We start from the raw sequence: 16884 nt of genomic DNA, 5'->3' as shown, positions 1-16884 counted from the left end.
CATTGAACATCTTAAGCTTGTACAATGCATGGCTGTGTTTTATCAGATGAACAATTGACTTTGCCTTTGCATGTGTTTCTTGACAGATGCCCCTGACATTTTATTCAGAAAGCGTGGTATCATAACTATTTTTACAGAGACTCAAGAACACAGTCTAGAACACAAAGTAATCATCTTAGCAGAGATTTCTTATGATCACGGAAAGGGCCTCGCCACTTATATTTCACATAGAACAGGATTGTCCTTCATCAACATTAGGAACCCTTTGTCAAATACTTTGCTTATCCTGCACACAGGGTCAAATTCAGATTTAGGGCCTATAATATCAGAGAAGGAAGGGAGGGAATGTATTTAAAAGCATTACATACATCAAATCTAGGGGATTGGGATGTGCAGCAATTATACATTATTGTTAGTTATTTCATGTCTGAAACATCCTACAAAATGGTTCAGTTCTCCATTTGATTTGTGGAAATGTTGAATGCTCAGGTGACAAAACTAGACACACTACAGTGTAAAGACATTGCTCAATGTTTGATCATTGATTACCATGTACTTCAAATCATTCTGTAGCAGGATTTATAAAGACATATGTCTGCAGAGGTAACTGTGTCAGAGATATTGTCAATGATAAACCATATTTTAAAAGCCTGAACACTGAACTTGGCCTATTTTGCACCAAACATTTTCAAAAGATACTCCTATTCAGATATAACCGCCTCCTTGGTGTAGTGGTTAGAGCATCCGCCCGGAGAGCGGAAGGTCGCGGGTTCGATCCCTGACCGCGTCATACCAAAAGACGTTAAAATATGGTACTTGTTGGTATTCCCTGCCTGGCTTTCGCATTAATGGGTACAACAAGGACTGGTCGGCTGGGAGTCAGTATAATGTGTCTGAGTGGGGTATTCATGCTTCACTCGCTTGCATGGTATCTCAGTGGGCTAGCACTATAAAAAAACAGCTTAAGTCAAGGCTAGTACAAGCAGCCGCACATACACATACACACGCATGCATCGTCATATGAGCGAAATATTCTCAAGCACGACGTTAAACCCACTTTCACCTCACATATTCAGATATGTTTTAAGCCCTAAAATAAATTCATAAAATAAAGTTTGAAAGAATATAGCCACAGAGATTTCTCCAGCACATGACCTTGACCTCTGACCTTCTCATAGCATGTGCCAAAATGACAAACTAACAGTGCAACAGCAGTGCTTATACATAGTTGACATGTGGAATGTGTTACGTGTATGTGGGAGCTTAAATGCAGCTGAAGGATGGAAGGTGTTGTAGAAACTGGGGTAGACTTCGGGTTGGGTAGAGGGGCCTTCCATTCCGCTTACCTTAATTTAGAATTTCACCATCTAGAATAAAGTTTGGCAAAATCATATCCCCTGTTTTGACAATTGGTCTGACATATTTACTATTAGCAACAAACAGTAAGCTCCCTCTATGATTCCAATTATTTTGTGAAAAATGTGAATCTGTTAACTCTCAATCATGCTTCGCTTAACAAAAACATATCTCTATTAAGTTCATACGACCAGGTTGATTATTCAGTTGAAACAGAGAATTCATGACAGTTGTTAGTGAAGAGGATGAGATCTTGAGTTAGTTCGGGTGCCTGGAAGAAAGAAACCAAGAGAGGTGTTCAAAGTTTCCCCTCCCTCACACACACAGAAATCACAGAATTACAGAACCGATGCAAGATGTGTTCTTGCCGGTCCCGCAATGCAGAGCACGGGTTACAAATCGGGTTGACATTAAGCAACGCTGGTCTCAGAGTCTTTGGACGGGTGACCATCACATTAGGCAAGTGATTTTGCTCAGCATGCCTGTGTTCACCCATCAGTCAGTGGGTACCCGGTGGTATGAGATGGTCATACAACTGCTAACCTGCTAGTGCCTCACAGGCAGCTAGGGTTGTATAGCACACTGATCCAAAAGAGCTGGGTAATAATGTTAGTGCTTTAAGCATACACCTCATGTATGGAAATTAGCACAAAATAAGTACATATTAGTATATAAAATAAGTAATTTATTTTTTTCATTTTTGTAATCAAAACATATCTTAATGGAAGCTTTTGCCAACACCGATCCCCCATTAAGTGACATAACATCATTATGGATTCCCCAACATCCTTTTTGGACCAGAATAAGGACTATTAAACTATATTAATTTACTGAAGTGATGGTGAATCAGCATTCATTGTGTCATGTACAAGAAACAAGCACGGAATGAGTATGGTTTAATGCCAGTTTACAAAGCATTCCAGTTACATATTGGTGTGCCTGCTTTATGAGGGAAAAAAGCTTACTGAAACCCACGCTCACTTGCTCACTTCCTCCTTCCTTCCCCTACACTCCGCCTCCCCCCTCTCTCTCTCTCTTCCTCTCTCTCTCTCATATGAGAGACAAGAATCAAAACTACCTCTTTCTCTGAGACCTTTGCCAAAGTTTCTGTATACAGCGATCAGCTCTGCCATGAGAATGAACCAGGAAATCAGGGCAATAGCTCCTGCAACAATCATCATCATCATCATCAAAATGCATCACCATTTATGAACCTGTACATCATGATTTCCAGTGACTAATCAACACTGAGTCAGTCACATAAATAATATTTTGCCAGGTAAAATCATAATCCTCAGAATATTGTTACATTTTGTTAATTAAGTCCCTACCTTTACTACTGATACAATTAAATAACCAATGTTGAAGAACATTAGCACACTGCTGATCATGATGATGCTACTCAACACTTATCATTTGAGGCTTCCCAGAGCCTTAACAGAACAATGCTGACAGGCTGGGTCTACTGAGACAACTTGTAGACTGTCACATATCTGTGGGAGTTACCTGCAGCCAGGAGGGAGTACACGATGGTGTTGCTGAAGGCTTCAGGGTCCTCCGCCAGCTCTGTATACACCTATGGCGATAACAATCATCATCATCATCATCATCATCATCATCATCATCATCATCATCATCATCATCATCATCATCATCACCACCACCACCACCGCGCATCATCATCATCATCATTATCACCACCACCATCATCATCACTATTACCACCATCATCATCATCATCATTATCACTATTACCACCATCATCATCAATAACTGCAATAGTGACCTTTAGGGCTTCCGCGATTCACATGATATTTTGGATGAATCATATCCTTTCAAAGATTTGATTCATTATTCGTGGTTCATTAGAGGAATATTCATATATGTTTTAAGAAAGAGTTTTTACTTGAAATTAAATATACAAAATAGATATAAATACATGCATTGTGATGGCATAACTTGTGTCTCTTTGCCAAATCCCCAAGTTGCCAATCAACCCAATACACATTAGGCTTTAAGTGTCAAGTTGTAACATTTGTTGTGAGAGTGAGTTAGTTTTTACCCTGCTTTTAGCAATATTCCAGCAATATCACGCAGGGGACACCAGAAATGGGCTTCACCTAAATGTACCCATGTGGGGAATCAAACCTGGGTCTTCAGCTAGCGATGAGCTTAACGCTTTTAACCACTAGGCTACCCAACTGTCCCACATTTGTTGTGATAAATTAAGCCATGTCAAATAATTTGTTACTGTTTCACTGAATACAATAATACATCAACTACTGGATTGTCATTGTATTTGTGGATAGATTTTGTATTCATTAGGGCTGAACATTTCACCCAGACCTTGGTTCAATTCGATTTTCAACATTGGACCCTCAATTTGATCATTTTCGATTCTTCATACAAGTAAAACATCAAATTTCATTTAACTCTCAGAGTCGGCCTTTTATCGTGAAATCCATCGTCATCTTGGCAATGTCTACTAACAACAATTGTCATTTTATAATTTGCCAATCAACCAATCACTTTTTGCCTTAATTTCAGTGCTCCAAACTGCTCGAGTTGAAGTCAAAATTACGTTCGGGTTGTGTGGAAATAATTTAGATTGGTATTCAAATATCAGTGTCGAAATAGTGATAATGGTTATTGAAAATCAAAACTAAGGTGTCAGATTCGATTTGTCGAAGAAACGAACCAAATCGTTGCATCCCTAGTATTCATCACCCCTCGTGATACAAATCAATTCCACTCTTACGATATTTGATGCACCCTACATCACCATTTATTAATGCACATTTGCAATATTTAGTGGCTAATCGTCACATCTTAATTCCTTAATAAAAATTCAAAATGTTCAGTAAATTTTACTAATATGACAAAGATTTTCCATGTCTTCATTATTGATAATATATTGATATTTTGCAATTTCCTATGAACACAGGGAACGTGACAGAGAGTATCAAACGTTTATTAATGCTCATGGGAATTATGTTGTTTCTTTGTATAACTTGACTTTTCACTGGCCACTTTTTTCATTTGTTTGTTCTTATTGGCTGGTAAGGAATGAGACATTAAATACATGTTCAAACTTTGTAAATGTCCACTACAAACATTTTTCACATCGGTTGTTAAACTCACAACTCAGTGAAACAAAAATTCACAATCCTTAAGTGATCATTGTTCAAAAGAACCTTGTCCCTCCAAAAACACACACACAAAAAATACAGTGACTGAAATATTTACTGAAATAACGGTATCTATTAGGGGTGGGTATTGCAGAGAATTTTCATATTGTAATATTGCGATAAGCGAAGCATATATTGCAATATGTATTGCAATATATTGCAAGAAGTTAATGCTTGATTTATAAAGCAAAAACACAACAAAAGCACTATTCTTGATTATAAAACTTTTAATTTACTTTTACCATTGCATATTTTACATACCGCTTACTGTTATCAATAGTTCCATTTACCGTCAGAATTTGTTCAACCCAAAATGCTGCCATACTGAAGCCTTTGCCCTTGTATTTGGCCCCACAATAAATTGTTCGTTGTCAGGGTCGCCATTTTACAACAAACGCGATGACTTCCGTGTGAAAAACAGAAATATCCTAAGATTTCCGAAGTTACGAAGTTTTCCGAATGCATAATGTATCGCTTTCATGTCTGAACCGGTTATATTAGCAGCCCTAGTATCTATGCTCTTATTTCTTTCCAATATTGATATTCCAGTACTCACTTTAATAACTTTGTAGAGATAGTATGCAGGCTTGATAACACCGCCACAGCAAACACCCACCCACACCCTCAGTTCCCTCGCTGGTGACAGAGAAGAAACACTGCATCATAATGTTAATCACACAAAAAACTGTTACCATGGTTACTGCTACCTAAGATTCATTTCCATCACATTCAGTGCAGTGTGACTGTGTCATTTGAGAGTTACAGAACCGTAACCTAAATTGTGGATAACCTTGATTCATGGATCGTGGTAATTATCATGCTATCTCAGAATTAATTCTTGTATGACATCACAAAGTGGTACTTTTGATGTACACACAATGCCATGCCTCGCAGACGAAAATGTTCCAAATCTCTGCATTACACGTAAATACACGATTCTAATTGTCCATCACTGAGATAAATAGCCCAAGATCTCTAATGCCACTAATACCACTAATTTTATTTTTACAAAATGTCAAGTAAAAAGATACCATTAGCACCAACCTTCTCACATCTAGGTGCGTCTGCTATCCTAGGTGTCAATACTTACTGTAATGGGCTATAAGTGAACAGTGATAAAAGGAACCGACTTCGTAATCCAAGGTGAACCAGGGGCACCGAAGCGGTGATGATTGCAAATGGTTTCGTAGACAAGCGTTTCTTTCACGAGTGGAATATTAGGCATTTTCAATTTGCTGAATCAATGAATAAAATAATCAGTGAGTATACAAAATGAAATCATGCATTTAAGATATGATTTTTTGCCATACTTCCCTTATATCCACGAATCAAGGTTACGCGAGTGTAATTCACTGCTGGGATACCTTTAGGTGCATTAATTAATATGACTTTCATCCGCACTTTTAGAAGTGCTGCCATGTTTTCACTCATGTCCACTCACATTATTTCAAAAAAATTTAAAATTTACATTTATTACCATTTGGATTGAAACATGAGTTTCTTAGCCAAGATATTTTTATGGATTAAACTTCTTTTTAATTTTTCTCACTGTATTAAACTTCTTTTTAAATTTTTCTCACTGTATTAAACTTCTTTTTAATTTTTCTCACAATCAAACTTCTTTTAATTTTTCTCACCATAATTTTTCTCATTTTTAATCCATAAAAATATCTTGGATATCAATGTACAACTTATAAATGCCACTGAAAAACATGAGTTTCTTAGTTTGTATGTTTGTTGTTTAACGCTGCACTCAGCAATATTTCAGCTTTATGGCGGTGTTCTGTAAATAATCAAATCTGGACCAGACAATCCAGTGATCATCAGCCTAAACATTGATCTACACAACTGGGATACGATGACCTGTCAACAAAATCAGGGGAGCCTGAGCGCTCAGTCCCGTTATCACCTCTTACAATAAACATAGGTTGCAGAAGACCAATTTTAACTCTGATCTTCAGGTAAGGACATAATGGTTTCAAATTGCGCTGCACTTTAACAACAATCTTAAAAGATTGTGTGTGGAAAGAAACAAGATGTATCTTGATGAACTGCTCACTGCCATGTCAGATGCTTATTTGAGAATTGGGCAAGGGCAGATAACTCTAGCTAGCACAAAACTCTCACCTCCATCTACCAAAGTGGTAGGACATTTTACAAAACATTCAATCTCTTGCTGCCATGACCAGTTACTACAAATATTAACAACCGCTTCAATAACCTACATTATTCACACAGAGCACAGGCTCAGGATGTGGCACTCATAAATTCCACTTCAGATGAGGAGAAGCCATACCACTACAGTGACTGATTACTCAACATATAAAGTGGATTGACCTATGATGTCCGGCTGTCACTGAGTCACATCCCTATGCAGTGTATCAACACCACTAACAAATACATCCTACAAAATCTATAACATTAAAGGGCATAACATGTACAGAAGTCACCTTTAAACCTTATTTTCATGTATGGCTGGGGCTTAGAAATCAACACAGAACATGCCAATGACTTACAGAGTGAGTGTGGATTGTTTTACGCTGCTTTTAGCAATATTCCAGCAATATCATGACAGGGGACACCAGAAATAGGCTTCACACATTGCATCCATGTGGGGAATTGAACCCGGGTCTTCGGCGTGACAAGCGAACTCTTTCACAACTAAGCTACCCAACCCCCCCTAAGACTTACAAAAATATAGATTGTCACTGCTCCCACAAGAGATTGCTGGAATACTGCTAAAAGTGGTGCAAAATTTTACTCAGTCTCTGTTTTGCAAATTAGTTCAAAATTCATATAGCCTATCTCTCCACATTTCCCCATCACCACTGGGTGCAGACACAACTCATTACATTTTTACAACATGTGTAACACTCACCACGAACCAGCCCAGTATTGACCACAAAAGTGTGTATGGTATCCCAACACCCAGATTGATCTTTTCCAGCAGTGTGATGTCCGTTCCCTCCTTCAAGGCCAGGACCACAAAGCTTACCTGGAAATGTAAAAATATGTATGTATGTAATCCATGATTGAAAACATTGCCAGTGTGTGGATCAGTCTTGGCACACATATGAGTGAGTGAGTGAGTTTAGTTTTACGTCGCACTCAGCAATATTCCAGCTATATAGCGGCGGGTCTGTAAATAATCGAGACTGGACCAGACAATCCAGTGATCAACAGCATGAGCATCGATCTGCGCAATTGGGAAACGATGACATTTGTCAACCAAGTCAGTGAGCCTGACCACCCGATTCCGTTAGTTGCCTCTTACGACAAGCATAGTCGCCTTTTGTGGCAAGCATGGGTTGCTGAAGACCTATTCTACCCCTGATCTTCACGGGTCCACACATATGAGACATCATCTTCTTGTTTCAGTGGGGACACTGCTTCAGATGTTATTTATTCAAGTTATTCCATTCGGGAGTGTTTATTTGTTTTTGTTTCTATGTTGTTAAGTACTGCACTCAGCAATAATCCAGCTGTATGGCAGCAGCCTGTAAAGTCTGGACCAGACAATCCAGTGATCAACAGTATGAGCATGGATTTACGCGCAAGTTGAGATAATGATGACACGTGTCAACCAAGTCAACAAGTCTGACCACCTGATCCCGTTAGTAGCCTCCTACACGACAAGCATGGGTTACTGAAGATAATTCTAATCCAGAGCTGAACTGGTCATTCAGAAGTGTCCTATTGGAGAATAGTGTTCAGCATAAATCAACCACAAAAACCAGTGTAATTTACTGTGTAAAACAACAGTGATAAAATCTCCTTAACATCATTTATAGCTTCATTTAACAACACAACAATGCCAGACAGTTTTGGGTATTTGCCACACACAAATTACACGTTGAAATAAGAGCAGAATCCTTTTGTCCCGACATTTCATGCTAAACCAAAAATACAACTGACCACAATACTGACCACTGTCCAGTGACCCCTAAGGACCTTCAGTTTGGAGATACATTTACAGTGTTTCCATATGGTTCTTTGAGATTTGATCATGTGAAATCCACACAAGGTGAATGTTATTTTAAACTCAGTATAAGTATAAGCTGATCGTTCATGTTGGTCAAACAATAAATGAATTCTATATGTGATAAATAACATCTTACCGATGCCTGCAAGTCTAATTTCAAGAAGCAGGAAAATATGGCGGCCTGTTTGTAGAGATCTGAAAACATAAGTATGTTTAACATTAACACAAGAATTAAATGTCATAAAAATCACTCTCAGTCATCAAAGTAATGGGATTATACTAGTGGTGTCTGATTATTTGAAATAATCGAAGGTTGGTCACAGTGACCAAAATCGACCTCAAGCAATCGATCACATTTTCTCATAATCGAACACAAAATGATATTGTAACTACTATTTTAGAGTTTGAACCACTTGATGACTGAACATATCTTAGAAGCTAACAGGGCCTGAAAATGTGTTTAATTCTTAGAAAACTCTTACTGAAAAGTCATGATTGAATATTTCTTGAAGACTCCAGGAAGTTTATGTTCATGATATATTAGTCATCACTTTAAACTAGCAAGCTGCATCGTTTTACATTGGATGTGAAGTTTGCAAATGCAATTTGTGCAGTTTCTGAATATAACAAAAAACAGAGATCCACGTTATACTTATCTGCAATAACAACCTGGATAGGAAAATCTTAAACATGACGCTAACCAATTTTCTTCGATGATTGCTCGTTGGTAGTGAACCAATCATCAATTTTGAGATTTCAACCAATTCCCAACACTAGATCATGGGGTCATTTAGGTTAGTCCTTGTAGTATTGGAATCTAAGGCATTGAACATTAAACAATAGGCTTTTTTATAACAAGGACCCATGGCATTCCAGCTTAACTTAAAAAAGAGTCACTGTCAACTCAGATATTCCAAATACATATTACAGGTTATGATTTGAAGACTTTAAGTGGTTTAAAGAAGTGACTTAATTGATCAGATACTAACGTTGCAGATATTCTGAAGCGCCAACTATTCTAAATTCCAGATATCCAAAGTCCTTTGCAACAGCCCAGGCTAGAAAAATGTTTGGCGGTGCTAAGATACACACTAAGATCAGATCGGACCTGAAAATAGAACACACCTTTACGACAAAATAAATCACAAGTATCTGAGCACACCTGCAGTGAGAATGTTCTCAAAAAGCTATTTATTTCTGAAATTAAAACACTTTTCATTTTGAAACAGGTTTTCGGCTGTGAGTGAGTGAGTGAGTTTAGTTTTAAGCCACACTCAGCAATATTCCAGCTATATGGCGGCGGTCTGTAAATAATGAGTCTGGACCAGACAATCAAGTTATCAAGAGCACAAGCATCAATCTTAAAATTTGGATCACGATGACATGTGTCAACCATGTCAACTAACCTGACCACCAGAAGTAAAATCATGGCGGACTGGGATTAGAACCCACAATGATAAGTGTCTGAAATATCAAAGGGAGGAAACTCTGTACAGTCAATTGTGGTTCCTTTGGCAACTGTGCTACCCATGCCCCTAAAGACAAAATGACTGACTGACTGAGTTTGGTTTTACGCCGCTTTTAGCAATATTTCAGCAACATCACGGGCGGGGGACACCAGAAATGGGCTTCACACATTGTACCCATGTGGGGATTCGAACTCGGGTCTTCGCTGACGAGCCAAAGCTTTAACCATTAGGCTACCCCACCGCCCCTAAAGACAAAATGAAGTGAATCTTACATGCTTTAGTTTTTAACTGCACACCAAGTATCATGTCAATATCAACAGATGTGGGATTATGAAATCGGAAATCAGGGTGAGATTTCGCTGTTCACAACCTGCACCGGCGCATGTTAAAAATACCTGGTGCAGGTTACCTTGAGTAACAGGTTGCACCCGTTGCAGGTAACAATAAATCCTCCAACATATTACATCTGTCATCGTGTGTTTAAATTTCGAAGTAAGTGACTCAAAGCAATATGTGACTTGTTATCAGCAGAAACATCTGTGTAATCTTAAATCAGTTTTGTTGCAGTAATCAAACATTGAGATATATAAATAACGGTAATGCAAAATAAAAACATAGTCATTCATCATTTATCATCATGGGGTCAGGTTCTGTTGAATGTATCTGACACTGAGTACTTGTTATGAAAATTGCTCAAGAAGTATATAAGGAACAATTTATAAAACGGAAATATGATTACTTTTCAGAACCAATCAGTGACATTAATGTGATCGCTTTATGGTGCAAATGAAATTTTGATGGTGCAGCCAAACCTATAAGCCAGGTTGCACTTGGTGCAGGTACTGAAAGAAACCCTGAAATTGCACCCTGGAAATTTCAAGCTCCGTGTTGAGTTTCCAGTAAACTGTGTTTGTGATTTCTAGTATGTTTTCAGTCAAGTGTATTGTCCAACATACTTCGATAGTTCTTGACACTACAAAACATGATCATTTAACTTCTATCCCGTTTGCCCACCAAACATGATTGTGAGGGATGTAATTTCCTAATAGCAGTCAGCTATTCAGTCGGAGGTTGTTACTGAATTTGAAATCTGATTGACCAATCAAAATTCAGTACTTTCCAAAGTGAGGAAGAGTTAAACCACCAGGTCCGATTGTAATATCATTTTCGCTCAGAGCTTAAGTAATTAATGTATGTATGGAGGAAGATACAAGAGTAGATACAACACATGGCAAAAGGTTACAACACATGATCAAAAACTGAAATTTAAACAGTTGAAAAATAATCTTGTTCTGTCTGATCCCACCATCTCTGTTAAATTTGAAAAACAAAAAATATGATTACAAAATTCAAGAACAAAAGTAAATGTAAACTTCTTAGCGCTTGTTTTTGTGTATTATTTTCTTGTTTACTGACACACTCAGCAATATTTCTGCCATATGGTGGTGTAAACCTCTTAAATTGATCAAATGCATTGTATGTTGTCTTTGGCCATTGTAAATACTCATGAAGAGAATAAAGTTTGCTGTCTACTGTCTAATTCAACATTTGTATCGAGAAAGTATTAAAAGTTATGTGGGGACCAGACAATCAAGTGATTAGCATCATGAACATCGATCTAAGCATTGGGGATGCAATGACAAGCATCAACATGGTCCTTACAATAGTGAGTGAGTGAGTGAGTTAAAATTTAAAGTCACATCGGCAGTATTTCAGCCATATTGTGACTATAAAAGTTGTAAATTTGTACCTCTTACAATAACTATGGGCAACTGAAGACCAATTCTAACACAGATCTTCTCAGGAATAGCAAAGACTTCCCACAATTAACACACATACATCATACAAGCGAAAAATATAAAATATCTTCCACTTACTCGGAGAAAACATTAATATGTCCTTGTACCACAAAACCCACACAAGAAGGTATAATATAGATATATTATCTACACAAATTATGTCATATTTCAACCAAATATAGCAGGACATGGAGTCGTACAATAGATGACATCCTTACCGTGACAACTTGGTGACCGGGCTAACCTATTTGGTCATGTGGACAAGGTGTCCAAGTTGGATTGGAAGGTCCATGGTTCAAATCCCAGCATGGGATTTGGAATTTTTATGGCCGCTATACAATCTAAGCAGTTAGTTATTAACCTGTCAACTATCTGACATAACTATTTATCTTTACCAGTTTGACTGTTGTTTGCCCTTCTTTGTTGAAGGCTCCATACTCCAGTACACAGTACATGGTCACTACCAAGATGGCCACTATCAGCGCGTAGAGCTCGTACACACGTTCACGCAACACACCATGGATGACATAGAAGGCACTGAAACCTGAACATGGAAACAAAGACAGAAAATAGGTTGTTCTGATACAGAAAAATGAGATTTTGCTAATTTAAAGTAATTAAATAAACTGGAAATTCTTTTATATTCTGGTTTGCAGGTGTGAAATGCAACTAACATGCTTACCTGCATTAGTTGTATGAGTGAGTGAGTTTTAGTTTTACGCCGCTATTAGCAATATTCCAGGGATATCATGGCAGGGGACACCAGAAATGGGCTTCTCATGGGAATCCATGTGGGGAATCGAACCCGGGTGTTTGGTGTGATGAGTGAACGCCTTAACCACTAGGCTACCCCACCGCCCCAAGTTGTATGAATATGTTGCTATTTGTGCAGCTGGATCTTTCATGCTATTTGAATCCTTTACAGGAAAAGACAAGGTGGAAATATAGGGAAAAACTTGCATCTTCTATTTTCTCGCCCACCAGAAGGAGGCTTGTATGAAAGTGAGCTCATTTACATTTCTACTCAAAAATCTGTTCAGTTTAGATAACACTGATGCAAAATTGTTGAAAGTTGAAACATTTTTTCAGGTGAGCAGCATGATTAAAAATTCATAATTGTATATTTTTGTTGATTCTACAAAATTTACTACTACTTGTTCTGTCTGCTGATTTGTAAAGCAAGTAGGACAGGTGCAGTCTGAAATGCTAAACTATAACTATCTATAGGCAGTTTAGCATTGCAAGCATTACGAATGTTACTTTTTACCACTTTCATGTTTTGAGGTCAGCAGAATTTGAAAGATATTTCTTTTAATGCATCTCATCACGATGCACATTAGATCAAATAATCTCAGTTTAAACAAACTTTCAAAGATTGCAGCACATAAAAGCTTTGGTTACCAAAGCTACAAAGACAGATCATTTTGTTCCAGACAATAATGTTTTGGAAGCAGCATTCTCATCTTGTTTGCATTGATATATGATGCCAAAGGAGATAAACTGAATCTTCAATTCCTTTGAAACTGTAGTTGTTTTCTTCAACATTTGCCGATTATTATGTGCATATTTATGAAGAGTGAGTGAGTGAGTTCAGTTTTACGCCGCACTCAGCAATATTCCAGCTATATGGCGGCGGTCTGTAAATAATTGAGTCTGCATCAGACAATCCAGTGATCAACAGCGTGAGCATCAATCTGCGCAATTGGGAACTGATGACATGTGTCAACCAAGTCAGCGAGCCTGACCATCCGATCCCGTTAGTCACCTCTTACAACAAGCATGGGTTACTGAAGATCATTATTCTAACCCAGACCTTCACGGGTATATATTTATGAAGAATCAAATCAACACCCTTAAACATGGTCAAAGTATCAAAGTATTCTATTATTACCCCAGTCAATAGTTGCATTCAATTTCTTTCCCAGCTCCATGCAAACCAAGTCTGAGGTGTTTTTCTCAATTTGAATCCCGCGATTGACCAGTCAAATCTTAGTATTTTCATACATTCAAGTTAGAGTGAGTGAGTGAGTTTAAGTTTACACTGCTTTTAGCAGTATTCCAGCAATATCATGGCGGGGGACATCAGAAATGGGCTTCACACCTTGTATCCATGTGGGGAATCGAACCCGGGTCTTCGGTATTACGAGCGAACGTTTTAACCACTAGACCACAGCCCCACAGATTAGAATGATAATTACCAGCATTGATAAGAAGGAGTATCGTGAAGGTGAAATCCGATGACTCAGGGTCAGATTCGACCACCACTACCAGCCTATAGATTGTCAGCCCTACTGCTGCCAAGATGTTGATGGTCGACACAACCAGAAATGCCCATTCTTTTGGATACAGGCCTGCAAATGTCTTTGTCTAAAACAAACAAATTAAATAATTATAGAGTTGTACTGTTACATTATCATAAAGATCGATATGAATATATAAAATACATTATTAGATGTACAATTTGGGGAAAGGGGAATACACATCTTTCTTTTTTCACACAAGAGGACTTTTAATTTTTTGTTTACTTTGTCAAAAATACCTGAAAGATTTAGAGGATTTAATAAAATATCCAAATGTGTAATGCAGTAATGCAATAATGCAATGTGTGTGTTTACATATGCGTGGCATTGATTTCTCATAGGGTAGGGATGCATGATCTCTGATCATATACATTGTACAAAATGCCCTTAGGGACCGTACATAAAATTATGGCTAAAGGTGGTGTTGATGAATTTTATGGAGAAGCATACAAATGTATGTAGTGTGAATGCACACACACACACACACACACACACACACACCCTTAAAAAGTTATGTACAAAGTATGTGGCACACCTCCATATCATGTACAAGATAAATGACCCTTCTATATTACATGTCAACACACACACACACACGCACGCACGCACGCACGCACGCACACACACACACTCCAACAAACTGGGTGACCCCTCCTCCCTCCTTAAATCATCACCTCCCGAGCCATAAATTATGAACGGTCCCTTACTGCATGTTTTAAATGTTGTTGTTTTTCAAATCGTCATAAATGAAAATAGTTCATGAAAGACTGTATGATATAATTCACGTGCAGAGTTTACATCCAGTGATGGATGAGAGAAGGGTCACACCCATATTTGGCAACATTACTGGTGATGTCTCGATGTTGTTTACCTTCCCGAACGCTGTGAGTGTCGTATATTTGGGGATATCCGTGATGCCATACTGTGTGTAATCGGTGGAGCCTTCTCTTGGAGAAGATGTCGGGGGTTGATCATCGGCCATGTTGTCAGGTGACACCTGTGTTATTTCATAATGTGTAGCTCGAGAACATCGGTAGACCGAAACTACATTTTGTGTGGGAGGCTTCCCCAGCAGTCACATGAGATCTATAAATAGGCATCCAATGATAAAAGTCGTAATATATAGTCCTGGCCAATCGACATGTGAATAACAATATAGATATGACGGGGTATCACGAGGTGGATTTTGTTTGAAAAAACAACAACAGATAACTCTCATGTGTATTAATTGTCGCTGTCCCAGGTACGGCAACGTTACAAAACAAATATGGGGGAACGGAAGGAACTCTTTCCTTTTGATTTATCGTTGGGCAATTTTGAATGAAAATTGTAGGGTGACCTTTTATAATGCCATTGTCGTGTCGGCGACGACTCTCGACAACAGACTCACGTAGATTATTGGGCTCCTTTTCGAATTTTGTAAAGTGACAGAATTATAAAATGATATAAAGGTTTGATTTTCGATTTGAGTCCAGTTGTGCCGGTACGTGTGGTAACATTTTCTGAGCATTGATTTGTGGGTAATTTCCTATTTGGGTGAACTAAACATTTGCATAATTAATTATTCCTTTACTGAAGGTGATCTGTGAATGAAGATGTACCGTATTTCCACTAATAAGCGCCGTGAGTAAAGCAGTTAAATAACAATTACGGTAATTACACCCAGTAAGCGCAAAAAACGCCGGGCCTCTAATAATCCGTCTGGAAGGCCGTTGAAAAAATAAGCGACAGGGCGCTTATTGGAGGAAATAAGGGACGCTCTAATTTCTAGTACCGCGTTAACAACTGTTACTGTCCACTTACCATCACTAACTCCTGCAACACTTTGTAAAAAACAATCTTTGCCTGGGTAATTTTGTTTTAAAATAAATTGGTTAAATAAGAACGACTTTGCAGGCAATTGAGCCTACCTGTGTTGAAATGTTTCTAAATATTACTTCGAAAGAAGCTAATTTGTTGATTTTCAAAGATGAGATTCTAAGATGCTTCTTAGCAATTGTGTATATATAGTAATTTTAAATATGTTTGAATCACATTATTGAAACAAAAATAAAACACGGGTATGGGTATTCTTTCAGTGTTATCTAACACCCGTGACATTTAGGAGATAAACGTACTGTGTTTGGAAAAAAGATGAATGTTAGACCGAATTGATAGTCTCTAAATTTCATTTGAAGCCGAACGCGTTCCATCACGTCTGTTGTGTTGATGTTAGTCATGTTGGTGGCCAAGCTGAAGTAGTGCGGCAGGGTTGTATACGTGCGCAGTGAAGCGCCGTGAAATCAGACGCATTTTCAATCCAAATTGATACCGTCTGATTTTGTGGCTTGACCAATCAAATTCAAGCATTTCACGAAGCCATGGTAGAATTCACTTTAAGATAGAAATATTTCCAACTGAGAATCGAAGCATACAGTATTAAAAGCCAATTCAATATTGACCAACTACTCATTTAATAATAATTAATGACCCCACTTTTTCTTCCTTTCTTCCCGATTGAAAGACTATCTATCTTCCCTTACTAATTCCGACAGCAAATCAGATATCTCTTATCACATCAAATCAAACCCCAATCTTAAAAAAACTAGTCTGACATCATTATTCTTGCGAACAATCAAACGGACTTCACCAAACGCAAACTCACCGAGTGTGTTTATTACCACCGACTCAAACTCTGAACCTATCGACAGCTTAACTAGTGTCAGCTAGAGCTGGGATGAAGGCTGTAGGTGGAAGATCGTTGGTTGCTGTTTAATTAGTTGAGTTGAGTTTTACGTCACATCGGCATTA

At 38.1% G+C, this 16884-nt stretch overlaps 1 protein-coding gene across 1 annotated transcript; it reads right to left on the bottom strand.

Annotated features, from left to right (window-relative positions):
* Positions 1 to 1574: 1574 nt before the first annotated feature.
* LOC124278542 lies at positions 1575 to 15152 on the bottom strand. Its single transcript, XM_046714271.1, has 10 exons — positions 14966 to 15152; positions 13993 to 14161; positions 12177 to 12338; positions 9516 to 9617; positions 8663 to 8721; positions 7419 to 7539; positions 5101 to 5180; positions 2863 to 2932; positions 2435 to 2521; positions 1575 to 1627 (listed from the first exon to the last, which is right to left on the bottom strand). Exons 1-10 carry the CDS (start codon positions 15074 to 15076, stop codon positions 1590 to 1592), a joined length of 999 nt encoding a protein of 332 aa, XP_046570227.1. The 5' UTR covers positions 15077 to 15152; the 3' UTR covers positions 1575 to 1589.
* Between the last annotated feature and the right edge of the window lie 1732 nt (positions 15153 to 16884).

This window comes from Haliotis rubra, unplaced genomic scaffold, assembly GCF_003918875.1.
Source record: "Haliotis rubra isolate DU_JTF1 unplaced genomic scaffold, ASM391887v1 Scf2395, whole genome shotgun sequence".
NCBI lineage: Eukaryota > Metazoa > Mollusca > Gastropoda > Lepetellida > Haliotidae > Haliotis > Haliotis rubra.
Note: the sequence above shows the minus strand (reverse complement) of the source record. Positions and strands in the feature narration are given on the sequence as shown.

Coding starts and splice junctions, on each gene's coding strand:
- LOC124278542 (XM_046714271.1), bottom strand. CDS start 15,076: ATGGCCGATGATCAACCCCCGACATCTTCTCCAAGAGAAGGCTCCACC. Junction 2,522..2,862: donor GTACTCCCTCCTGGCTGCAG/GTAACTCCCACA, acceptor TGATTGTTGCAG/GAGCTATTGCCCTGATTTCC. Junction 1,628..2,434: donor CAAAGGTCTCAGAGAAAGAG/GTAGTTTTGATT, acceptor TCTTTCTTCCAG/GCACCCGAACTAACTCAAGA.